We start from the raw sequence: 25,635 nt of genomic DNA on the forward strand, positions 1-25,635 counted from the left end.
GTTTCTCTTGACTAGAGATTGTTATAAGTAGGTGACTAGATCTCACCTATACTGCTGCCAGTTGGTGGTGTTGGTGTGCTTCGGGGTGTGGGGCCATGGGGTGGCAGAGAAGTGGCACGCTTCAGGACCATGGGCGATACGTTAGAAAAAGAACATTCCTCTTCTTCATTTTAGGTTTATCTTGATGTACGCCACAGTACTCTGCACTCAGTATAATTCTGCTCTTACAACTACAATAGTTGGCTGTATTAAGGTGAGTTGAAAAATGTTACTTTCTGCACACACGCACACACATATATACTTCTGTACTTCTGTGTGTATTATTTGGTCACCATTTATTCGCAAATTACTCCTCCAATAGGAATCTATGGCCGTAAGCCCACTTGCCCTTTTTTCCTGACACTGACTTATATGGTGGACAAATTGTGTCAGTGGTTTCTGAAACAAATGCCTTACCCACTGTATTATCTCTCAGCCCCCTGAAACAGTCTTTAAGAACTCAAGGAAGGCACAGTTTCTCCTTTCAGATAACGTACTTCTGAGGGTGTGGGGAAGAGGGAACGTGTTCTCTTGCAGAGAGGAGGAAGAGTTCGACCTGTTTCTGACAGGGCGGGAGACTAGCTGCTCAGTGACAGGCCTGCACCTGTAACCGCTAGCAAGTGTTGTTCTATTCTCTGCCTCCCTGAGTCCTGGCAGTTTCAGAGGGAGAGAAGGCCCGCCAGAAGCGAATCAAAGGAAGTTTTCCTATGCTTGAGCCAAACCTTAAACAATCCCCTTTTCAAAGTTGTATCTGACGTACCCAGTGATACCACTCCTCCCCATGCAACTCATGATTTTTCTTCAGCCTGGAGAGCCAAGTGGCCTTCACCATTGAGCTAAATTTAGTCATTTCAAACCTGAGGCCTTCCATCTGACTTTGTGGTTCCGTGCCGAGAGGGCACGGCAGCTGGAATTCCTGCAGAGTTAGGTTTGCTTTCTGTAGCAGGTAAGACAGAGAGACCTGTGGGGCCTGGCACCTGGGAAAGGTCATGGAGTCTGTGACTTTCTCTTTGCTGCCCTGTTTGCCAGCGGGCAGGGGAGGGCTGCAGAGTGTTTTCCTCTGCCCACAAAGGAGTGCCGCCCACCGGACCTCATTTTAGAAACAGAAATTAAAAAACAGCAGCAGGTCTGTGGCATCCGATCGTAGAACTGGAGTGTTTCTGTGTGAATCCAATTCCAAGTAAAGCTGCAGTGAGTCAGTCCCGTGAATTCTGAAAGCCAGCAACAGTCAGTCTGCATTCAAGGGCCTGAGCAAACTGAGACCGTTTTAACGGCCCAAAATAGCTCACGATCCCATTTTGGTCTTCGGTTTTAATTTTTTTATTTGAGTGCAGTGCTGAGGATCAAACCCAAGATCTCACCCACATGACGCATGTGCTCTACTACTGTGTTTTGTTCTTTTTTTTTAAAAGAATGGTTCAGGATCAAAGTGGAGGATCGCATTTTCAAAATTATATAAACTTGAACATTAGAGGAAGGGCAGTTGGTACCATGTTTTATGTCATGGAGAAAAATGGTCGAGGAAAACTGATTAATTTTATGATAGTACATTTTATTTGTGTACCTTCTTTATCATTATTTGAATAAGGTGTAAGTATGGTCTTATGCACTAGTTCACATTAAGTCCAGTACTTTTGATATTTCCTTTTTACAAAAGTCCAAGAATTTTAGCATCCTAATCATTTTAAAGGGATTGATCAGTTTTACTGCCATCTTTAAAAGAAACAGAAAGCATCTGTCCCGTCTCCCCCAACTGAACACACGACACCCCAGCTGACCCCCCACCATTCCAGCACCTGGAGAAGGCTGGGGGACAGTATTGCCCATTCTAAGAAGCTCTGATCTAAATGAAAACAACTGCTGTTAGCCTATTCCTGTCCTGCCTCCACCTCTTCTGTGGAATCTCAGCACAGTGACCAGAGAGATCTGTTCAAACAGATCAAGCCATGACATTCCTCCATTCTCAGTTCTCCAAGGCCTTCCTGCATCTTAATTGGCCCATCACCTATCTGACCCTCCTCTCATTCTCCAGGCCATCTGGTGGTGTGTTTAGGCCTTTTGAAAACACTTTGGGAGGACAGAGCAATAGTATAGTGGGTAGGGCATTTGCCTTGGATGCAGCCGACCCAGGTTCAATCCTCAGCATCTTACACGGTCCCCTGAGTACCACCAGGAGTAATTCCTGAGTAGAGAGCCAGGAGTAACCCCTGAGCATCTCCATGTGTGACCCGAAAAGCAAAACAAAAACAAACAAAAACTTTGGCAGGGCAGGAACAGTAGTGCAGTGGGTGGGGCGCTTACATGGCACGTGGCCCCACCAGGATAATCCCTGAGCACAGAGCCGAGAGTCAACCCCATGTGGCCGCAAAACCAAAAGATGAGAAAAAAGCCACTGTGGTGTTTTACTTCCTACACCATAGGGCTAATTTAGGAAAACCCAGATGCTAAAAATACTATGACCAGGTACTAAAAATATGTATGACATTTACTGCTTCCGGCTGCGGATAGCAGAGAGGGAGGCCGTGCCTCTGGGATGTGAAAAATGGGAGGTTGGGGGGAAATGGAATATTTTAAACTTCCTAAGATTGTGGTTGGAAGAAGCTGCTTCAGAGAAGCAGGTGCGCCCACCAGACTCTCAGGGGCCCTGGGGAACTCTACTTGGAGATGATTTCCTGTGCTTCTGCCCTCTTCCTCTTCCCTATTGCCTTGCCAGGACCCTGGGAGACACACACACATACGATGGTCATGCGCACTGGGGAATCACTCTCCTTTTGTTGTGGTACTTGCGTATTTATGGGTCATAGTGCCACTAGGGGTCCTTGTGGTGCGAGTGTTGGGCAGGCGTTCATGCTGTGGCACCACATGCTGCGTTTGTGTTCACAAACACCTTACTGGGCGTGGCCGGAAATCGCTGCCACACACAAACAGACACGTTGGTGCAATGCTCAGGGTATGCAGAGGCCCTGTGGTGTGAATTCACAGCCTTGAACTTGTAGAGTGGGCACCATTACTTCTGAGCTAGTGCCCTTCCCCTACACCACCATGTTTTCTTTTTTTTTTGGCAGGGGGGAGGTTTGCTTTTTGGGTCACACCCGGCGATGCTCAGGGGTACTCCTGGTTGTGCACTTAGGAATTGCTCCTGGCAGTGCTCGGGAACCATATGGGATACTGGGAATCGAACCTGGGTTGGCCGCATGCAAGGCAAACGCCCAACCCACTGTGCTGTCGCTCCAGCCCCGCCACCATGTATTTTTAAGATGCTAGGGATGGTGCCTCTTAATAGTCGTGATGTGAGTAAACTGCCTACCACCCCGCTTTTTTTTTCCCCAAATAAAAGAAAATCATGCTTGCATTTAAGCATATTTTTCTCCTCCCTCCCCTCACAAGCCAGCCAACGATCTCGGTGAGAGGGAAAGCATCCTTTTCTAAGATTGCCAAGTGTGCTTTTAAGCTTTCTGCCCCCCAGTGATGCCAGTGTTTCTCTGTTTAGATGTATGGTGTCAGCTTGTACTGCGGGATGGGGAATATTTGTTTGATGTTCTCATTTTGTGTTCTTTAGTATTGGTGAAAGCATAGATTTCATGAAAGCTGAACAGATTTGTAAAAGTTCTTTGTTGTTTTCTTATTATTCAGATTATACTATTTAGGATTTTGTCATTGCCTCTTGGTTTTTATAGATGTTTGGTCCACAGTATTAATGGTTCAAATGCTCAGTTAAACCTCTGTAACTGTATCTCCTTTTTCTTTAGAATATATTAATAACTTATATTGGAATGGTCTTCGGTGGAGATTATATTTTCACATGGACAAACTTCATTGGCTTAAATATCAGGTAAGTAAAACTTCGAAAAAGCAACAGCCTAGACAGGTGGGATTTTCATACTCGTTAATATTACAGTAAGGTTGGGCATGTTTACTAAATGGCACATTCTTGAGTACCTTGAATGTATGGGATATTCAGTATCTTCAGATAATGCTTCGTAAGAAGGGGTGACATGTGACCTTCTAGTCAAGCATTATTTGCAGGCAGTGTGCTGGTTGGAGTTCATGGTTGTTGAGGAAGGCCGTCTTTACCTGGTCAGCTCATTTAATCAGTGGAACTCCAGTTCACATAGTGAAGCTGAGACTCAGAGAGGGAAAATAACTTGCCTGAGGTCACACAGCTACCTAGGTGACAAGTAGAACTGAGGTTCTAACCCTGAAGCATTTGGGGTGAGATGACAAAGGCCCCTCTCTGTCTCAGCATTTCCAGAGTCTCTCTCTGCTGCCCTCCTATTTTCCCGCTGATTTGTTTTTCCTTCCCTTTCCACTGGCAGAGAGGCCAAGGGTCAGCGCTCGTGAGCCCATTTCATAAAGATAAAAGTGGCTGCTCAGAGCCTGCAGAGCCAGACTAACCATGGAATAGAACTGTGACCAAAACTGATCACAGTCATCCCTGTCCTCATGGATCCCTGTCCTCATGGCGGGGGGAGTGGGAGGTGGGGGGGTCCTCCTAGCAGAGATGACCAGATGAAGAACAACACCCACTGGCACTGTTTCCCGGGGACAGTTTCAGGTCAGATAAAGCAGGGAAGGGCCATGCACTGAGGAGGGAGGAGGGTCAGCAGGGCGATTGGCCACACTGGTTTCTGGAGGGAAGAGTGGACGAGAGTGTGAGTGTGCTTGGTGTGTTCAAGAAATGCTGAAGAAACCAGTGTGGCTGGAGTGGCCTGGAGAACATGAGAGGCAGGTCAGGGACCACTAAAGGTGTAGCACGGCCTTGGAGAACTTGGACTGAAGGAGTGATTTGACTGGTTTGGTAGGATCTCTCCGGCCACTGTACTGAGGTGACCAAAGGAGAGGAAGCCAGACAGGATTGTGCTAACAGCACTAGCTTTCCTTTCTGTCAGCATTTCCCAAGTGGGTGACATAGGGGTGGGTAGATAGCATCCTTGGGTGCAGTTGGAAGGTGCTTTTCATTTATTCACTGGAAGGCACATGTCCAGAGGGCATTGAATGCCTTTTTTCCTGGAAAGGGTCAGTAGGCCAAATATTTTGGGAACCTCTGGTTTATATACTAAACACCACATTTAGGAGAACGTTGGGCATTTGTATGATGGTCATAGGAGCAATGACTGGGCTCTTTGTGTTTTCTCAAAAGAGCTTCAGCAGCTGTCATCACACAGTGTTACAGAGTGTCACCAGAATCCACACTGGGCCAGCATCCACAGCGTAATTGGTTCAGGAACTAAGCTCACTGGGAGTGGTAGAGTAAGGCACATAGGTCAGCGTTGGCTCATAGGTAGGACTTGGGAGAAGTGGAGAGAGAAGGGTCTCAGGCAGCCGCAGCTCGAAGTGGGATGTCCTGGTGTTGGAGGGGAGCTGGGAAGGGCCCCAGTAGAGTCTGTGGCATGACTGGTAAGACAGTTGGGGCGGGAGGGTTACCCGTGTGTGCAGGCCTTTATCAGTGGAAGAGTGGGCAGCCCACACGGAGCAGGTTCACAGCCACAGTGCAGTGAGACTGGCCGGGGTCTCACTGACCCAGGTGATTCCGGGGGGCATGAGCAATCTTGATGAGTAGAGGCCACTGCCAACTGCCCTTTTGCCCTTTTCCTTTCTGGCGGTACTTACTCCTGCTGTACTTTGTTCGTTTTCACTTTTACCCCTAATGGATGATTGCCTTTGAAGCGATCTTAGTACAAATTGTGTATTATATATGTTTTGTTTTCTAACTAAGATTTGTAATTGAATTATGTGGTTCAGCATATAATCATATGTAGTAGCACATTGTTATATAATCAAATTACAGTTTCATTCTCACCTCATTCTGTCTCCTTTGGTGTCGTAATTGCCTCACACGTGAGGGAGGGAATGAAGGCATCAAGAGGTGAAGTGACTTTTCCTATGTCACAGAGCTTTGAAAGTGCTGATATTTTTGGTGTGTTCTAGCCTGACCATTTATTGTCCTGATGCATAACAGACGTCTATTCGTGTCCCTTCAGATAAAGTAAAATTAGACAGGACTTAGTATTTTGTGGTGCTACTTTTTTTGCTTGCAGTATCATTGCCTTTTCCTCCTTATGTCATTGTAATGGATGCATTGTATTCTGTTGCGTGAATTTACATAATTCTCTACTATGGGACTTTTACCTTTAATTTTTTGCTCTGAGAAATTTTATGGAAAACTCTGCAGTAAATCCATAAAGATATACATGGTTCAGCCACGAAGTCGACTGCTAGGTCAGAGTTCAGGCATGATTTCTAAAGTGTTTGATTCCAACAAATTGTCTTCCAGAAAGATTTTGTCAGACCAGGCCTCCTGCTGGCCAGTGTCTGTTGTCACTCATTTCCCTGGGGCACCAGCTGCCATGGGTGATCCTGCAGCCACGAGTGTCTCTGGTGAATGAAAGCAGTGACTGGGTTTTAATTTTATGTGCTGGTATACCCCTCCTTCCCTCCTTCCCTCCTTCCTTCCTTCTTGATGGTGGTTTTCTGTTTTGCAGCATTGCTGGCAGCTTGGTGTACTCCTACATCACTTTCTCTGAAGAGCAACTGAGCAAACAGTCAGAGGCCAGTAACAAGCTGGACATTAAAGGGAAAGGAGCAGTCTGATCAGCCGGGGACGTTGCTCTTGATCGCGAAGACAAGCCCATTCCTTTGCACTTGTACAATCTGAGGATTGACTGCTGCCTTTTAAACGTTTATGATGAGAGAAAGTTATAATTGACTCTATGATAGATGTGCCGTTTGAATTAATTATTTATCAGACTGGAAAATGTACTGGCCTTTTAATTTATTTTTCTTCTATGCTGACAGTGAACCATCAGTGTTTTGACAATATTTTTCTTCCAGCATCGAAGATCCAGGTATCCCTGAGAGCTGCATATTAAACAGTGCTCCAGCTGGAGCCTTGCCATTCAAATCGTAGCTGCTGCTGAAAGCACTCTAGCCTGCCTTCAGCTCCAAGTGCAGTCGAGTATCTGAAAGTTCTTTTCATTTTTCTTTCTCTGGCTTTCGGACCATACCCAGCCGTGCCAGGAGGCGACTCCCAGTGGTGCTCAGGGAACCGTGTCGTGCTGGCCATCAAACTTGGGCCTCCTGCACGCTAGGCCTGCACTCCAGCCTGCTGACCTGCCTCCAGTCCTCTGTTGTAAGGGTTGCTTTTGCTTCCTGAGGAGATCGTCAGTGCATTTGCTAAAGTTGCTGGCTTTGGCACTGAAAACTGGGCTTTCCTGAGGGATGTGGGTCAGCAGTAAAGTGTGCGCCTCAAACGCATAAGGCTCTGGATTGGATCCCTGGCACTGAAGTGCATTGATTTTCATTTGGTTTCCCAGAACTGGAGATAAGCAGAGCGCATTTCTGGAAACTGTTTTTCCCTCTCTTAGGATGGTGCTACGGGCGGGGCGGACGAAGTGGGCTTTTAGACCTTTGTTCGAGCTGATCCATTCACTCCTCTCGGTGTATTCCATAGGGCAAAGGCTCCCTAGTGTTGTGCTAAGTGCTGAGGGTACTGAGCTGCCTTGAAGGTAGTTAAACAAGCTCAGGCCTTGCTCTGGTACCTGGAGATAAGATAGAGAACGAAGCTCCGTCATTGTATTTGGAAGATGTCGCAAGTGTGACTCAGCGACAGCCCTTGTTCAACTCTCAGAACCTTCAGGTCTGAATGGGTTAGAAGCAAGGGCCCCGCTGACCTTCCCTTCTGAGTCCGAGTGCCTCAGATGCGGGTGTGTGAAGAGCTGCAGCCTGCAGCCTGCGGCCCGGCCCTTCTCTGCAGTTTGTCTGAGGAAATTGCATCTGGTTAGCCATGATGTCAGCCCCTGACCTCTGCCGAGTTTGCCCAATGGTGGGCAGCAATAGAGCCACTTAGGGACCCCGCCCTGCCCGTATCTGGTTTCCAGGTTCTCCCCCCCCCCCCCCAGACATAATTGGACAGGCCAGCTAGACGTGGAGTTTGTGTTGCTCACAGGCAGGCTTGACAGAGTGCACTCGAGATTTGCCTGGTGCCCGGACATGGCCTGTATGTGGCGATTCTGCCTCAGGTTTGATAAGCTGACAGACAAGACAAACACTCTTGGAGCGCTGGGCTACCTCCTGGAGCGAGCGGGGTTGTGGAGCATTCAGTCCTTCATTCCCTCCTGCAGGCAGCTGGGGAGAGCTCCAAGAGCGGAATTCGGTGATGAGGGTCTCCAGACCCTGAGTTAGCTGCACTCACGGCCACTCTGCCAGAGTTGCCCCTGTGTAGGACCCATCTTCCACATAGATGCAGTTTAAAAGTGCTCCCTCACGTTACACAGGCTTGGCGTGGTGGAGGATCCATGGAAGGTTTCAGTCAGGGTGTTTTGGAAGCATGCCGGGATTGGGGGTGTTGGCCTGGCCTGATGATCCCCACCCCGAGTGAGCAACGAGGTGCCAAGTATCTTGTCAGGTGCCAGCATGTGCTACAGCCCAGGAAACAGTTCTGACACTACAGAAGCACACAGTGCAATTCTTGAGCCAGCTGCTTCAGCAGAGAGGTCAGAGATGTGTCAGAACTGCCCGAAGAGTTGGTGCTTGCTTCCCCAGTTCTGGGTGCCCCACCCTTGAAAGAGTTGGAGGAACCTCCTTTGGATCCTCAGAGCACTTCCCTGACCCCTGTGGTCCATTCATGGTGAGTGAGGTGCCCAGCCACTGGAGTTCTACATCCCGTCCTCGTTTCCTGCTTCCCTCCACCTGTGTGCAGGCAGTTTCTCTTTATGAGCCTCCTAAGCGGGAGGGAACGGTGCAGAATTGCCCAGTACACATAAGCTCAGTGGCACGGCCTATTTCCTGGGGAGGCCAGGGGTGAAGTGGGGGTCCTGACACTGGCTAGAGACTTGATCAAAGTCTGTGTTTCCTCAGCTCTTCAGACCCGTCCATTCTGGTCTCAAAAGTGTTGAAATAACAGTTTCTGTTCAGTTATCATTAATTTTTTTTTGGTTTGTCTTTTTTGGGGGTGCCAACTTATTTTAGGGTTCGCCATTTGTGATACAGGTAGATTGCACCGGTTTTGTAGAACAAACAAAATTCATTCTCATATTTTAATGGCAAATTTCAAAGAAGAAAAAATTATTTTCTGCTTTAGAGGAAGTTAATAATGCAGTTTAGTTAAAAAGTGCCCCACACTGGGCCAGACAGGACGGGTTAAAGTACTTGCCTTGCATGCCATCAGCCTGAGTTTGATCTTTGTTTTTGGTATAAGTTTCTGGCTTTTTTAGATGCCCAGGGCTTACTCCTGGCTCAGCACTGAGGAATTACTACTGGCGGTATCCAGGGGACTATATAGGATGCCAGGGATCAAACCCGTGTCAGCTATGTGCATGGTAAACGCCTACCTGCTGCCCTTACTATCTGGCTCCTGGGTTTGATCTTTGGCACTGCATGTGCTCCCCCAAGCACTGCCAGGAATGATCCCAAGGCACAGAACCAGGAGTAAGCCCTGAGCATTACTGGGTGTGGTCCCCAAACAAAATAAAATGTCCCTTGTTGATCACTTGGGGAAGCTCCTTGACTGGCCCCATTCCTTCTCCGGTGAAGCCTTCCCCCACGCCAAGGTGTCATGGGCTTCTAGCACTATCACTGTCCTCTGAACCCATCTCCTCACTGTTAAGATTGTCACTTTCTTGTGGTGGCAGAAGTTCTCGGATGTTGGGCTTTTTTTTAGTCTTTGTGTTTTGAAAATACTTTTTTTTCCTTTTTAAAGAATCTACTGGTTAGATTTATTGTCTCACAAAAGTGTTTTTAGAGATAATTTGGTTCATAAATGTTTCTTTCTCGTGCTAATAACCACAAATGGTGACCTATCACAATATTTTTTCAATACAGATTCTATTTGCCTTTAGTGTTTTTTAAAAGGTACTAAAGGTTGGAATAATGTAAATCAGGTGACATAAACAGGATGATTATGTGCCTAAATATTTTTGTAAAGGTGTCAAAATAAATACATTTTCCTGAACACATGCATTGAGTTCTTCCGGAGTGCACGTGACCCAAAGCCAGTGGTCCTCCCGTATGTATGAGGACAGCAGCCGGAGTTGATTGAAATTCGGTGACACAGAAAATACTATTTGCTGCTACAATGTTGGGACTTACAATAAATGTTTGTCTTTGTCCTTGTTTCTGGCACAAGCTCCTAGAACCCTTGTAACTTCCTCTATGGGAACTCTGGAAGCATTTTTTACCATTTCAGTTTTGTCTCTAATGCCTGGTAATGCTATGATTTACCTAATGAGCCTCTTATTTTAAATTGAGATTTTATTAACAGTGCTGTTAATATTATGCTCGTAATTCCAACACTGCACCCATCACCAGTATGTCCACAACAACTCCTTATAAAAATGGCCTTGAGGGGTTAGAGAGACTAGAGGGTAAGGTACTTTCTTTGCATATGGCTGATCCCAGTACATTCTCTCGCATTGCCTGTGGTCCCTGAGCCCAGTGAGGAGGCCCTGTAAACACAGCCAAGAGTAAGCCCTGAGCATGCCTTCCTTTCAACCTCCTTCCTCCAACTCAGCTATGTGGATCAGTTCTGTCGGGTTCCCTTTGGCCCTTTATTGCAACCTTAGATCATTTCTGTATTTACCCCTTTTCTGAATAGGCTTCCTCCACCAAGATACCCTCTAATTTCACCCATTTTATGCCAACTGAGTGGTTTCTAACAAGCCTTTCAAGCACATATAACAATACCTTGATACCTTGATGGGCTGGAAATTTGAATATTTTGAATATAAGAGCCCATGGGTTAATCAGGTCAGTACAATGAAGCTTGAAGAACATTCGTGAGCTATGAGAACAGGAAAGTTCTGGACTATTCGCTGTATCCCCATTGGTGTCCAGTCAGAAATTTTTCGTCTTGCAAAAAGTGAGATCCAAATGCACTGAACGACTCATTTTCCCTTCCGTGCAGCATCTAACAAGCATCACCTAACAAGTCTGAATTTTGGTGATCTAGCTCTGCCTGGGAGAAGTGACATCATTCCTGAGTTGTCCTTTTGTGACAGATTTATTTCCCTTCACATCCTGAGGCTTGTGCAGGTAGGGTTGTGTGTCAAAATTGTTGAAAGCGGAATGATACTCTGGATGCACATTTTGCTTGTCTGTGGATAAGCCCTCAGAGTACTTCTGCCTTTTGCTATTGTAACTGCTGAGCACGGGTGCCTTGGGCCCCTTTGCTTGCGGCAACACTCTCATGGCTGGAGAGCTTAAGTAGCACGCACTCATATATTGCAGTTCCAGAGTCCACCCACCAAGGTGCTGGCAGATCGGGTGTGGTGAGGCCTTTCTGATTTGCCAGTGCCTTGCCGGGAATGTGGTGGCAAAGTTGACCTGCTTTTCCAGCTGTGCTCATGGCGCCCTCTGGTGGCAATAAGCTGCCAGTGGGGGAATAAAGGCGGGAACCCAGAGAAGGAAAAGGCAGTTCTTTCCGGAGCACCTTCTATGTGCTTTCACTGAATTAGGCTTTTTTCGTTTCTTTTTGTGCTATTAACATTTGACTTTTGTACAAGTAGTGGCTTAGCACGTGGGTGCCTGTGCCATCATTTGTGTTAAGCCACGTTCAGGTGTGATGCGATACACGGATATCATCAGCATCAGAGTATTAAGCAAAGCTTAAATTGCCAATCTCAGACTTTGGGGTGGGGGCAAAGGCTAGCCTGCCACAATCCACTGCAAAATCCATGTGATCACTGTACAGTGTTTTTCTCAGTGATATCAGAGCTTTTCTCTGGGTTTTTGTCACATACCACTTTTTTTGTAGAGAGAGGGAAAATGAAATTTTACATATCCATGACCCTTATTTGCAAGCAATACTGCTTTCAACCCTACCACGCACATCTTCCCTGAATGCAAAAATCTGATTTGGAATAAAGTAAAGGCCCTCCCGTTGATCATCGATTTGCTCGAGCGGGCCCAGTAACGTCTCCATTGGAGACTTTGTTGTTACTGTGTTTGGCATATCGAATACGTCACGGGGAGCTTTCCAGGCTCTGCCGTGCGGGCGAGATACTCTCGGTAGCTTGCCGGGTTCTCCGAGAGGGGCAGAGGAATCGAAATCGGGTCGGCTATGTTGGCTGCGTGCAAGGCAAACACCCTACCGCTTTGGAATAAAAGGTGGACAAGATCTAGATCACTAGGAAGGGTTTCTTTTATTGTTGCTTGTGTTCTTGGGGTCCACATCCTGCGGTGCTCAAAGCTTCCTCTTGGCAGTGCTCAGGGATCACGCTTGGGGGACCATATGTAGGGCTGGAATTTGAACCCGGGTGAGCTGAATGCAAGGCAAGTACTTTGACCCCATGATCTCTCTCTCCTGCTTGGGAAAGGGTAAACTTCATTCACTTGTCGAAGTGGTCCCACTCTTCCCCCCAGATGGAGAATAACCGAGGGGGGTTCCTGAGTGTCCTGCAGTACGTGACTCAGTCTCCCCTTGAAAATGGTGCAGGCTTTTATTTGCAGTCAGCTTCTTTGATCTGCCTAAATGGCCCTGCTGTGAGCCGTGAGCACGCCTTTGACGAACATGCTGCTTCCCCAAGTGTTCCAGGGAATCAATCCTGAAGGAGCATACCCGTTTAGGGCCAGAGGGCCCTTTCCTAACCCAGGGTGGGCTCACTGCCCTCCAAGAACACCTACACTACCCAGGCCCCTGAGGGAGAGGCTGGTGCGCACCATTCTTGGCCAAGGTGGTGGCGTTAAGGGCATCATTTCTGCATTTGGACCTTTTAGTTTTTTCTGCAGGAAAACAGGACAGCATGGGCTCTGGAAGGACCACCCCTGCCTGGGGTCAGCCAGGCCCCCTCGCCCCTCTGCTTCACTTGCAGGCTCTTGGACTCTGCAGAACAAGGATGTGGGGCACCGGGGCAGGGGCGCCTCAAGATTTCAAAGATCCTGCTGGGCTCCTTGTGGCCTTTGCCAGTTACACAATAAAGGCGACTGGAACCCACTGCCAAGGGAGAGGACTTGGGATGAGAACTCTGTCTACAGCTCTGAAAATCACTTCGGCCTGGAGTTTATTGCCCAACTCATTTGGCAGCAGTGTCTGAGCTGAAACTTGTGTAAATACATGTGGACCATCGTTTCTAGGTCATTTATAGAGGATTAAAAACAAAAAAGCAAAACCATTAACCAAAAGCAAAACCATTATTGAAGTTGGGAATGTGGTTCAAAGGGCTAGTGCATAGGCTTTGCATGTGGGAGGTCCAGGTTCAATCCCGTGGCACTGCGTGGACCCGAGTACCACTAGGAGCAAACCCCAGGTAAGCCTGGAGTTGCTCCTCAGTGCTGTTGTGGCCCAACAACCCTCACATGCAAAAGCACCCCAAACTATTACCTTCCTAAAATTGGAAACACTCAGGCACAGGGATTTTGGATCCCATGCCGGGTCTTTATCAATACTGCTTCTGGAACAAAGATCTCCCAAGTGTGACCATCAGATGCCAACAGTCCCTTGAGATTGACACAGTGGCAATGTTCTCATCCTGTGGATAGACAGCGTCCACACATGACAACAAAGCTGTGGCCAGATCAAGAGGGACATGGCAACAGCAGGATATGGATGGCGCCTGCTTTGTAGGCATGAAGCCTCAAGTTCGATTCCCAATGCCACCACATGCTCTGGTCTGCAGTTGCCTGGCAGTGCGAGTGACTTCTGGCTGTCATTCTGTGAGCAATGCAGCTTGTATCAGCACCTCGGTCAGAAGCATCACTCCCAGCAAGCATGTGTGACCATCAGTGTTTACGACCCCCATTGACATACACTGAGGTGATGTGAGCGCCACTGTGGTGTGAGAGCACTACACAGATGGAGCGGTCCAAGTGTGTATATGACAGAAGGGAAAAAGGGGAATGAATCCCATTCACTTACAGAAAGGCATTTAAAGGAATAACTCTGCTTCATGTTGCAGATTTCTGAGATTGAGGAAAATCTGCATTTTGCTGGAATTACACAAGGCAGTGCATGTTCCCGAGCTGGTGGGTTGTTTCCTTTGGTCCTCTGTCCTGAGCGCCTATCACAGCACTTTCCTGCTCTTGCCTTCTTGAGATCAGACAACATCCTGGAGGCCACCCAGTAGCTCGCGTAACTGCAGACCCAAGTACTTGCTGGACAAGATGTACGGGAACCTGCTAAACAATTGTCACCCCTGACATTTGAATATGAGAAAGTATCAAGTTAGAGAATCCGAATTCAACTTCAGATTACGTGGCAGTTCCTCAATGTCCATGGGCCCTGTGGCCTTGAAAGGCATGATCCATCTGGGCTAGGGTTGTGGCTCACGCAGAGCAGGTGCCAGGCCCTGGTTAGAGCCCCAGTACCACAGTTCCCCCACCACTGCCAGGTGCAGCACTGTCCTCCTGTTGTTCATCGATTTGCTTGAGCAGGCACCAGTAACGTCTCCACTGTGACTTGTTACTGTTTTTGGCATATCAATTACGCCACGGGGAGTTTGCCAGGCCCTGCCGTGTGGGCAGGATACTCTTGGTAGCTTGCCGGTCTCTCTGAGACGTACCTTTGAGAGGGAGGAATTGAACCCGGGTCGGCCACTTGCAAGGCAAACGCCCTACCCGCTGTGCTATCGCTCCAGCCCTACTGCTGGGTGTAGCCAGTATAAATTTTTCGATTTTAAAAAGTGCTCAAATTTACTTTGAAAGCAATTTTTTTCTTTGCTTTTTGGGTCACACCCGGCGATGCTCAGGGGTCACTCCTGGCTTTGCACTCAAGAATCACTCCTGGCAGTGCTCTGAATGGCCCCAAATTAGTAAAGGTCTTTTTTCTTTTTTTGAGTGACACCCAGTGATGCTCAGGGGTTACTCCTGGTTCTGTACTCAGGAATTACTCCTGGCAGTGCTTGGGGGATCTTATGGGATGCCAGATATCGAACCTAGGTCAGCCGTGTGTAAGGCAAACACTCTACCCGTTGTACTATCGTTCCGATGCCATAAAGTTCTTACTCCTTCCATCATTATTGGATTTTCCACACATACTGGCATTTTTCATGAAAATGAATTATTAGGAAACTCAGTATTTCTGATTTTATATTTAGCAGTGTACAGAAACAGTTACACAGCCCCAGATTATCAACACACAATTTGCTGGTGCACATTGCCCAGCCCCATCCCACTCCATCTTCTTCAAAATGTCCAATCTTTTTGTTGCGTTGTTTCTGGGCCACCATGGGCAGTTCTCAGGACATTTTCTCGCTCTCTGCTCAGGGATCACTCCTGGTGGGTATTGGGGGACGATCTGGGGTGCCAGGGATTGACTTAGGGCAGTGCATGCAAGGCAAGCACCTTACCTGCTGGATGATCAAACCCTAGAAGTGGGTACTACCACTACCCACTACTCTACTACCTAGAGTGGGACTCTTAATTTGCCACTGAGCAAAAAGAATGCTTTAACTTTTTTTTGCATAGCACTGTGATATATTGAAAAGGAATAAAATGTAATTCTACTGTTCCGAGGAAGAGAAACAGTGCAGAGACGGAAGCATCTGTTTGGAGGAGAAAGGGACAAAACTGTATCTCCCAAGATGAGGTGAAAGGAACCAGGGCACTGAGACACAACTTCCTGCAGCATGTTTAGGGGTAGAAGAAACACACCAGATGTATTTGTACTGTAAGCAACATGCACTGCATCGACAGTCTGAATCAAAAATAGAGAAATATTTTTTGATTTAGAACATTATCTCTGGAAAATATTCACACAGCATTATATAGGAAATTCTGTTTAAAAAAATACTTTAATAAGCATATTCAGAATGGCAGACAGGAAAGGGGAAAAGAGGAATTATTTTACAGTGCAAAATTACTATGCATCAATTTTAAAACATTAATTCATAATTTTAAATGTCTACTTAAATATTACTTCAGATACATTTTAAAGCTCAACAGATTATGCTGAACTTGAGTTGCAGATTCCAGACTCAATTTGAAAACACATCGTAAAACAGAACACCATTCCAAATGAAAATGACAGTGCTTTGTGGGTTTGCGGTGGGGAGACTATTAACAAATGCTTTTTTTGCCCAATGTAATTTGTCAAGAGATTATGAAATGTGCTCAAAATTATTAAGCAAATTAAATTCATGTTATTACTAAAAAAATTGAAGTAGTGCAATGCCTTACATCATGTTATAGTGGCTGCATCATAGAGAACAAAGTACTGTGTGAATACCTGTATAAACACAAAATACATTTCAATATTTACGAAAAGCTGAGCATTATGTATTATAATAGTGGAATGTCTTTCATTAGGCAGACTTTAAAGAGAAGATAAAGTAAAATTTCCTAACATATGTATACATGTGCCGCATCTGCAAACATGCCTGAGTGTGTACTCAAAATGTTCTTGTATAATATTAGTTTGCAAGAACTTCATAAACCTGCAAACAAAATGCATCACTTAAAAAAGGTGAAAATGGCACCCTAATATTGCAGTATCTTTAAAAGTAGAGCATCTCTATTCATTCCTAACATCTCTGCAGACCATCTCTGACAAACGGCTATGATGCTTTGGATTTATTTAATAAAACCTGATTCAGAAAACGGATTGTGACCATCTGCTAGAACTGCCACTCTGGATAAATTAATGTTCTACGTAAAACAAAATGCAGAAAACTCACACTTCTCAACAACTCCACCTAAAATTTTTGATTTACTTGGATAGGTATGTGAAAGAGCGAATGTACATGATATGAAGTCAAGTGTTGTAGTAAAGTGGCTTTTAACACTGTTTGGGGGAAAGGGAGTTGCTGACGCTGGTGAAGGAAAGCCATCTGAACATATGTGATAATAACACTTCCATGGGGCCGACACCGTAATTTCGCAGTGCACACCTCTAACGGCACCAGCTGAGCCACTAAAAAGAAGTTCATAGATGATTTCCTTTCAAAAAGGAACTTGCACTAGAACCAAGAATGAATGAACCAGCAAATCAACCAGTAAAGCATCTGTGGTATGCCTGTCTGACAAAATCAAGAAGTAGTTAATAACCTTTTATAAAAGTTCGGATATAAGTTGGTCTATCAGCTGTATAAAACTACATTTTTTTAACAAGAAATTTGCACTAAAAATAAAACGGCACTCTAGCAAGGCTATGCAAGCGAACAATCCTATTTGTAATCACACAGAGCAATGGTTAATGCATCTTTTCATTTTGGGAAGACTGAATGGCATCTGGAAAAGTCCAAAAACTTTTCTGACTTCACTTTCTCACAAAATCAGTATTGCTGCTCAACAATACTTTTTGTGCACCAGTATCTAGTATCTTTTAACTTTTTTTCCCTGTATAATGCAAAAGATGGGAACTTTTATAATGCATATAAAAATAACTGAACAGAACTCTGGTCAGTATGATACAGTTAAGCACTTAAGCAAACAGTAAACTCTTGCTTCAAAAAATAATTTTGAAAATTATAGCAAATGCAAAACAAACTATGCAATCTAGACAACATGCTTAATTTCAGAAGCCTCAAACTATTTGTCCTTAAGTAGAAATTTGAAAAAGCAAATTTGCACAATCTTTTATGAATGCTTTTACCAGCTGGATAAGAAACATGACTTAGTTACTACACAAACACTTAAAAATTCATTAGAAAAACTTTAGCAAAATAAAATGAAAGCTGACAGACTTGGGATATCAATTCCTCTCATAAAAGTTTACCAACTGTACAAGTTAAGAAAATTATACAAGCTTTTGTATTAAGAAAGGACAGCTCAGTCAAGACATATGTACTGTAAAAATCTTTCAAAGGCTACAAAGAATCTGGAAAAATACAGAATGTATTTCTTAAGCCCAGATAAGAATATGGAAAGACATCATTGATGTCAACAATTTTACATATACAAACCTGACTTGGTTTATTTTTAAACTTCTATATATAAAAAAATCATGCTAGCATAACTTTCAGGATTCATAAGGGTTTCCTTAATAATGAGACTCAATTTGCATGGAGAGAAAACTGTCTTGGGAAAGACATTTCAAGAAACTCAGAAAACCTGATGTAAAGCAGAAATTTGAACTTAGTTTTTCTCTGCCATTAAACTAAGCAAAAAGTACTTTGCTGTGAAATTTTAGGACTAATACGTCAAATGAGAAGGTGCAGTTTATGCTGACATTCACTCAAATTTGCTATTTGTTAAATCTTTAAAAGGGTCTTTATAGCATTGAAGATAAAAAGTCTGCAAAAGGCAGAATTATAAAATCTATTTGCTAAGTTAGGACTCAATTCAGATTTTCAAATTTTAACCAACTGTTTCAAGGAAATCGACTTTTAAAGGTAACCCATTAACCCTGAAAATTTTAGTCACACCAGAATTTACGCCAAAGTAAGTTAAGTCTAAAAATTTAGTCATCTGTGTTTTCAAGTTCTTCAAATTTTCCATGTGACACTGCCTCTTGGAAAAACTCAGAAGACCCTGGACTTTCTTTCCCATTGCTGTTCACCCTTCGCCTTTTGGTAGGTCTCTCACTTTTTTCATCAAAATCATTGTCGGTTCTTGCATTCACGTGGGCAAGTTTTGGGTCAGCGGCCAGATTATCTGTTTCATACCCATTAGTATCCATATCTGCATGAAGAGGCTTCTTACTTGCACCCGTCGGTCCATTGATGTGGAATCCTTCAACTTTGACTTCTTCTTTGCATAACATTTCACTTGGTCCATTAGATGACACCCCTGAGTTGGAAGAAACAAAAGAAATGACCAGTGTTGAAAAATTAAATCTATAAAGTATAATAAAACAGCTACTGTAAAATAACTTTTTAGGAAGTGATACTAAAACTGTGAACAGAAGGGCCAAAGAGACCATACAGTGGGTAGGGTGCTTGGCTTGCATGAGGCTGACCCCAAAAATCAATCTCCAGCACCCTATATGGTCCCCCATGCTCACCAGCACTGATTCCTGAATATAAAGCCAGAAGTAAGCCCCGAGCACTGCCAGGTGTAGCCCCAAATCAAACATAACAAAGTCAAACAAACAAAACTGTAAATATAATTTTAATCATGGCACTACTTACTAGCTGTGTGAATTCAGGCAAGCATTTCTTTATACCTCAGTTTCATCACACACAACAAGGATAACAATAGACCAACCTTACATTGTTTCTGTACAGATTAAAGTTCATATATAAAATTCGTGGGGCTGGAAAGTACAGTGGGTAGGGTTCATGGGGCCAATCTGGGTTCGATCCCTGGCACCCCATCTGGTTCCCTGAGCACCACCAGGAGTGAACCCTGAGCAATGCCAGGCATGGCCCAAATCCCCAAAAATAAAAATTAAAAAATATAAAGAACGCGTAATAGAATGTGACATAGTAAAAGGAAGTTGGTTTTGTGACAAATTAGCTCTAGTATGTCACTACTCTGAATTATAGAACAATACATTTTTTAGATTTAGCAAAAGCTAGATCTTTGTAAAAAAGCTTTGTAAAACCAAGTCATAAATGTTCTGTCTTTAAAAGTTTGAGGTTACCGCATGCCATGTAAAATGATACGTTCTTTTACCGTAAATAGACATCTACGGACCTTGTGCTTTAAGAACAAATATCAAATACAGTCTTTAAGAATTTAAATGTTACCATGTTAAAATATTAAGGTTTGCACTGTTCAAGCATTTGAGAAATATTCAAAGTAAAAACCCACTCCTCCATAACAGGTAAGAAAAGACAATAAATCCAAGTAACTGTAAAAAGATCAAGTGAAGTTGACTGCACAATGGAGTACAAGCTCAGGGAGTATTCAGTGAAAAACGTGCGACTAGAGATGATTTTTAATTATATGAAAAAATATTCAGTGTGAAAGACGGGCCTCAATTACATTTTGAATGAAGAAAAGACTCCGTTTCCCCTAGTTTATTTATCCCCGGGGAACAATTTTGTAGGAACAAGCTCAGAGTCAGGTAAAAATGTAGTATGAAGTAAACTCTGCCTATGCACATTAACAGCCACGACCGAGAGACTCACAAATGAATCTTGGAACCAAGCAGCTCGCCAGAGACATCTCTGACCTTGCTCTGACCTTGTGCCAGGCTGATTTCACCAGGGTGCCTCAGAAGGAGCATGCGTCGTCCCTCTACTTGCCTAAATGAATCCTGGCGGTTCCGAAACTCTAGAACCCAATGAAAAACCCAGGTACAGCGGACCACTGACTCAAAACTACAGGCACCAAGGGACAGAGAACGCGCCGCTCCTTCCCATCTCCCTGCCCCTTCGAGGTCCTGGGTGTCACGCCCACAAACTGCCTCTGGGTGCCATTTAAGTGCATTAATGGCCACAATCCAGAGACTCACAAATGAAGCTTGGAACTGAGTCGCTACAGAGATGTCTCCAGACCCCAATTATTAAAGTTTTAGAATTCCAGGTGCGCACAGTTGCTTTTGCAGCTGTGTGGCATCTCATAATATTCATAACACGCAATACAAAATAAATTATTTAGCCTCTGTCTGTGGTAGGCAGGCTTGAGTGATGGTGGGAAAATTTGAAATAATGGTGGTAGGAAGGTGTAATGATGGTGGGATTGGTGCTAAAATATTGAATGTAATTAATTACTGTGAACAACTTTATGAAAATAACATTTAAAAATTAAAAAAAGAACTCTCCCCGACTGAGTAATTAATAAACTGAAGTAACAGTCCTTACTGGAGCAATAGGGCGTTTGCCTTGTGCACAGCCAGCCCGACCAAGCCTGGTTCGATTCCTCTGCCCCTCTCAGAGAGCCCGGCAAGCTACTAGAGTATCTTGCCCACATGGCAAAGCCTGGCAAGCTCCCCGTGACGTATTCAATATGCCAAACAGTAACAACAAGTCTCACGATGGAGACGTTACTGGGCCCGCTCGAGCAAATCGATGAACAACCGGAGGACATGCTACCTCTCCTTAGAGTTTAACTTCATATTCTTACTAAATGGCTGGAAAAGGAGAAATACAAAAAGTCCCTGCCCCCTGCCACAAAACACCAAAAACAAAAACCCACTCTCGCATATGGAAACTATCTGGTGTTCTGAACAAACTGAAATGGCAGATGTGCTCACAGCTGCAGCTCCCAACTCTGCCGGGGACGGATGCGGCCTGCATTGATAGGTCACCAACAAACTCAATTCTCATTTGCTTGGCTCATTCTTCTTTTCCCTTTTTTGTCTTTTGCATCACACCAGGTGAAGCTCAGGGGATACTCCCAACTGCAGTCAGGAATCACTCTGGCAGGACTCCGGGGACCACAGGTAGTGCCACAATTAAATTTGGGTTGGCTGTGTGCAAGCAAGTGCCCTACCTGCCAACCTACTTCTCTGGCTCCAGTTTGGCTCATTCCTAAGCGGGAACAGAGCCAAGACGAGGGAACGGGGGTCCTCAAATCAAATGCACTGCCCTGCCATAGTGCTGGCATGAATCCCAGGTCAGAACACAGACGGATCTCCCACAGCGCTGTACTACAGGGGCAGGGAGAACGTCACGGACTGACCTATCACATGCAGGTGGGCAGGACCTCTAAGTCAGCAGCTCCCTGCTGCAGGAGGGAAAGGGCTGATTCTGGCCTCGGCATCTACCTGGGGGAGAACACTGTAATTCAAGTGAGAGTCAAGAGTGATTCTCTGAGGAGGCCTGGCCCAGGGCATTCTTTTAACTCACTTTTTTTTTTTTTAAATGTAGGGGTATTGCTATTTATTCAGCCACTGATGAAGCTGACTGAATTGGGCATGAACTCCACACTGGTATGATTTTTGGCTCCCTCAGAGATAAAAATAGAACTGTTTCTGTAGAATATTAATGCACAGACTAGCACCTGCTTTATCTCTTTATCCCTCAAGGTTGTTTACGATCAAAGACAAAAATACTTGAAACAGTGCTTTCCTGGTCCTTCACACCCTACCGAGGCCACGAGTTGCCTCCTACAAGCAGCTCTCCGGCACGGCCATGGCCCCAGAGGCACACAGACCTAATTCAGAACTTAGCACCTTGCGGCAGAAATGTGACTGGACTATGCATTAAACTATGGTGCGGTGCCCCTCCGCCCGGAGGGAAAGGGTATCTGTCTCTTTGGCAACCCCCACCCCCCACCCCCCTCTGGGCAGCACGGTGGCCTCCGCCTCAGAGCTTATTGGATAGACAGGTGTGATCCAGCGGTGATGGGGCAACTGCAGCCTCATGGGATGGGGGGCAGAACCGGCACATCCTTCATGCCCTACCGAGGCCACTCGTTGCCCCTCACGAGCGGCTCTCCGGCACGGCCATGGCCCCAGAGGCACACAAACCAATCTCGTAATTATCTCGTAATTATTTTGGCAGAATACCAGAAATCTAAAACATCATAGGGTCTGCATAACCAGCAAAAGAAAACAAATTATTTCACGATGCCTTTTCAGCAGTTCTGATTGTTGGGAGGAAATTCCAAATAATAATGGTGCATCTTTAGTCGAAATAATGAATGTAATCAAAGTAGAGAGAGAATTAAGTAGAAATCATCTGCCTCACAGGCATCGGGAAGGGTGGGACGGGGGTATATTGGGGTTCTTGGTGGTGAAAAATGTGCACTGGTGTAGGAAATGCGTGTTTGATCATTGTATGACCAAGACTTAAATCTGAAAGCTTTGCAACTTTTCTCACGGTGATTCAATAAATAAATTAAAAAACAAAAAAATAAAACAGTGCTCTCGTGATCTACTTTTCACGTATGTGCTTTAAGTACTTTCCTGATAGAAAATTTCTCAGTTCTCAGATAAAGGGCAATCTGGCTGAGACATCTGTCACCCCACTGACTGCCAGGGATGATTTGGCTGATCTGGCTGGCTCGGTGGGTGTCCCCTTCCTCCCTTACCTCCCCCTGTGTGTCCCTCCAGAAGCTGCGTGCTCAGTAGAAGAGGACAGCCTTCCCCAAACAGACAGGCCAGTCTTCGGTTGAAGGAATATGAGTGGCTGTGCTCCCCTGCTAGAATCTCCAAATAAGCTCTTCGAGTACTGAATAAAAAACTCTATTTCTGATATAAAATAAGTTTCAGTCTACACCTAAACAAGAATACTGATATCCAGGTATCCCAACTAATAAAATACTCAAGGACAAACGTGTTATGAGAGATGGGTATCTGTAGTGGTCACATAATTAAACTTCCTGCGAGGTGTTGCTAACAGGAATTCTTCCCACTGAACTGACACTGTGTATATTTACACTGTGGGTGCATAGTATTCTGACATGTGCTACACCAGGTACCAACAATTACTAGTTTCCCTTGTCCTTCGGAAACGGAACAGAAACCTAGAGCGGCCTGTGATGGAGGAAAGAAACAGTCCCTCCCCCAACTGCTCACCGTTCTGGTTCCTGTTGCTGGCAGTGCCGTCTTCCTTCTCTGACTGGCTGTTGCTGCTGTTTGAGGCCGTCGGAGGAGGGGATGGGGCCCGACTGGAGGCAGCACTTTCACTTTCATCGAGAAGGCGATCCATGTAATCCCTAAAATTAAGTGAAACGACAAATTTTTTTTTTAAATAATAAAGCGGAAAAGTAAAAAGCTGTTGATTCAGAAAGCTTTCATCACATATGAAATATTTTCGCTTACACTCATTCCAGTGTCTCATCTACTATGTCAGGAACTGAACATTTAAACAGAAAGTTCCTTTGGTTTCAGATTTGTAGAAAAACTGAGTAAAAGCTTTAAACTATGACACCTTAGAGACCTCTGGGGAGTTAAGAACATTTTTTATGCTCAAAGTAGTCTAAGCTGAGAGGATCCGTAAGTGAAAGGCAGGGATGATCCAGTCAGCGGGGTGCAGAGTTGCCTACAAACAGACTGAAACTGGGGCTGTGGCAATACAGAAAAACAGACCTCTCATCTATCCCGGCACTGAACACACCCAATCCCTTTGAGAAGAGCCTGGCTTCTTTTTTTTTTTCTTTTTGGGTCACACCTGGCGATGCTCAGGGGTACTCCTGGATCTACACTTGGGAATTACTCCTGGCGGTGCTTGGGGGGCCATATGGGATGCTGAGAGTTTGTTTTAAAATTAACTTCTCAGTAAATAATTTATAAACCTATTTTATATACCTATATTTGCTCTCTCTATCCTTCCTCCCACCACCCCCCGACCCCTCTGGCGTGCTCAAGGGTTACTCCTGGTGATGCTTTTAGAGACCATATGGGATGCCAGGAATCGACCCCACGTCAGCCACAAGGAAAGCAAATGTTTTACCCGCTGTACTATTGTTCTGGCCCCAAGGGTATACATTTCTTTTGGGGGAACAGTGGGGATGGAGATGACATGGTTTGGGTCGCAGCTGGCAATGCTCAGGGGTTAATTTTTGTTCTGGCTTTTGGGGTCACACCTGACGATGTTCAGGGGTCACTCCTGGCTCTGCACTGAGAAATTACTCCTGGTGGTACTAAGGGAACCATATGGGATGCCAGGGATCAAACCCGGGTCAGTCTTGTGCTAGGGAAATGCCCGACCAGCTGTACTCTGGCTCGCTCAGGGGTTACTTCTGACACTGCACTCAGAAATGACTCCTGCTGGGCTCAAGGGACCACACGGAATGCAGGAGATTGAACCTGGGTCAACTAGGTGCAAGGCAAGAGTTCCACCTGCTGAACTACTGCGCATGCACACAAGTCCAACCGTAGAGTACCTTTCTCCCTAGACTGAGCAGTAAGAAGCTAAGTTCCTGGGCTTGTCCCCGGCTTTACCCTGCCAGCACAGTAGAGCTGAGAGTTTATTTCTCCACCAGGAACATCCTGAACCAGGCAAGACTGCTGTGGAAATGATGTGGGGACAGGGTTGGACCTAGATCTGTATCTCCAAAGCTTAATGCATATAACAGCTGATTTATCAACCTCACACGTCAGTAGTGCAGGACAATGTTTTGTCAAACTATAAAGTGCTACAGTACTAAAATTAAGTTGCGAATGGTTCTTGAAAGCCACCTGCTTTTGTGACCACAGTTCCCCACCCACCTTTTCAGTATCTACGGCTGCCCCTGAATACTGGCAGCGAGAGGGAGAGCGTGCTAGAGGTGGAAGGCCAGACTAATACAGAATGTCTGTCACCTGTCAACATGGTTTCTGACTTCACGAAACCTCCTAAGGAACCAAATCACACCAAGCAATTTAAGAGTCAGGATTTTCCACATCTACAGAGGGAACGAAATCTCATGGTATTTCAGACATCTTCAGCTTTATGCTCTGCATAAATTTCTCACAGCTAAAGAACAATTATATAATAAACTGGAAACACACACAGACAGGAATGAGCAAGATATATGCCAGAAGACTTTAGAAACTAATGCCAGTTAGTTGAAGTATGAAGAAGTGAAGAGGAACTGGTGGAATATGGTAAAATGGATAGACATGGGCTATTAAAATGCAAGCAAATAAGCTTCAGCTGATGCTACAAAACTAATTTAAATTTCTGAATACAGCAATAGTAGGGAAGAATTATTTCTTAAGTATTATCAACATCCAGAATGCTTAGGTAAGATTCAGGTAGCTATAATCAGTTGTGTCAGATTTTACTTAAAAAAATTGTTTGTTGACGGGAGAAATGGTGTCAGAGTCAAGGCACTTGCTTTGTGCCCAGCTGACCTCAGCGTGATTCCAAGCACTGCTTGTGATCCTCCAAACACTGCCAGCAGTGACCA

General features: G+C 45.1%; 2 protein-coding genes across 8 annotated transcripts in view; one reads left to right on the plus strand and one right to left on the minus strand.

The window, feature by feature from the left end:
* SLC35D1 (solute carrier family 35 member D1) overlaps positions 1 to 7,429 on the plus strand; it is a 28,338-nt gene extending 20,909 nt beyond the window's left edge. Inside the window, exons 10-12 of the mRNA XM_056122323.1 lie at positions 175 to 253; positions 3,789 to 3,871; positions 6,522 to 7,429. Of these exons, the coding sequence (XP_055978298.1) occupies positions 175 to 253; positions 3,789 to 3,871; positions 6,522 to 6,630 (271 nt within the window). The 3' untranslated portion in view covers positions 6,631 to 7,429. The remainder of the gene's footprint in view (positions 1 to 174; positions 254 to 3,788; positions 3,872 to 6,521) is intronic.
* Positions 7,430 to 15,742: 8,313 nt separating this feature from the next.
* MIER1 (MIER1 transcriptional regulator) overlaps positions 15,743 to 25,635 on the minus strand; it is a 64,643-nt gene continuing 54,750 nt past the window's right edge. For all 7 annotated transcript variants that reach the window (XM_056122264.1, XM_056122265.1, XM_056122269.1 and 4 more), the window contains 2 exons: positions 23,318 to 23,457; positions 15,743 to 18,696 (listed from right to left, as the gene is read on the minus strand). In XM_056122264.1, coding sequence (XP_055978239.1) covers positions 18,368 to 18,696; positions 23,318 to 23,457 — 469 coding nt within the window. In that variant the 3' untranslated portion in view covers positions 15,743 to 18,367. The remainder of the gene's footprint in view (positions 18,697 to 23,317; positions 23,458 to 25,635) is intronic.

This window comes from Sorex fumeus, unplaced genomic scaffold (genome assembly GCF_029834395.1).
Source record: "Sorex fumeus unplaced genomic scaffold, SorFum_2.1 ptg000045l, whole genome shotgun sequence".
Classification (NCBI taxonomy): Eukaryota; Metazoa; Chordata; class Mammalia; order Eulipotyphla; family Soricidae; genus Sorex; species Sorex fumeus.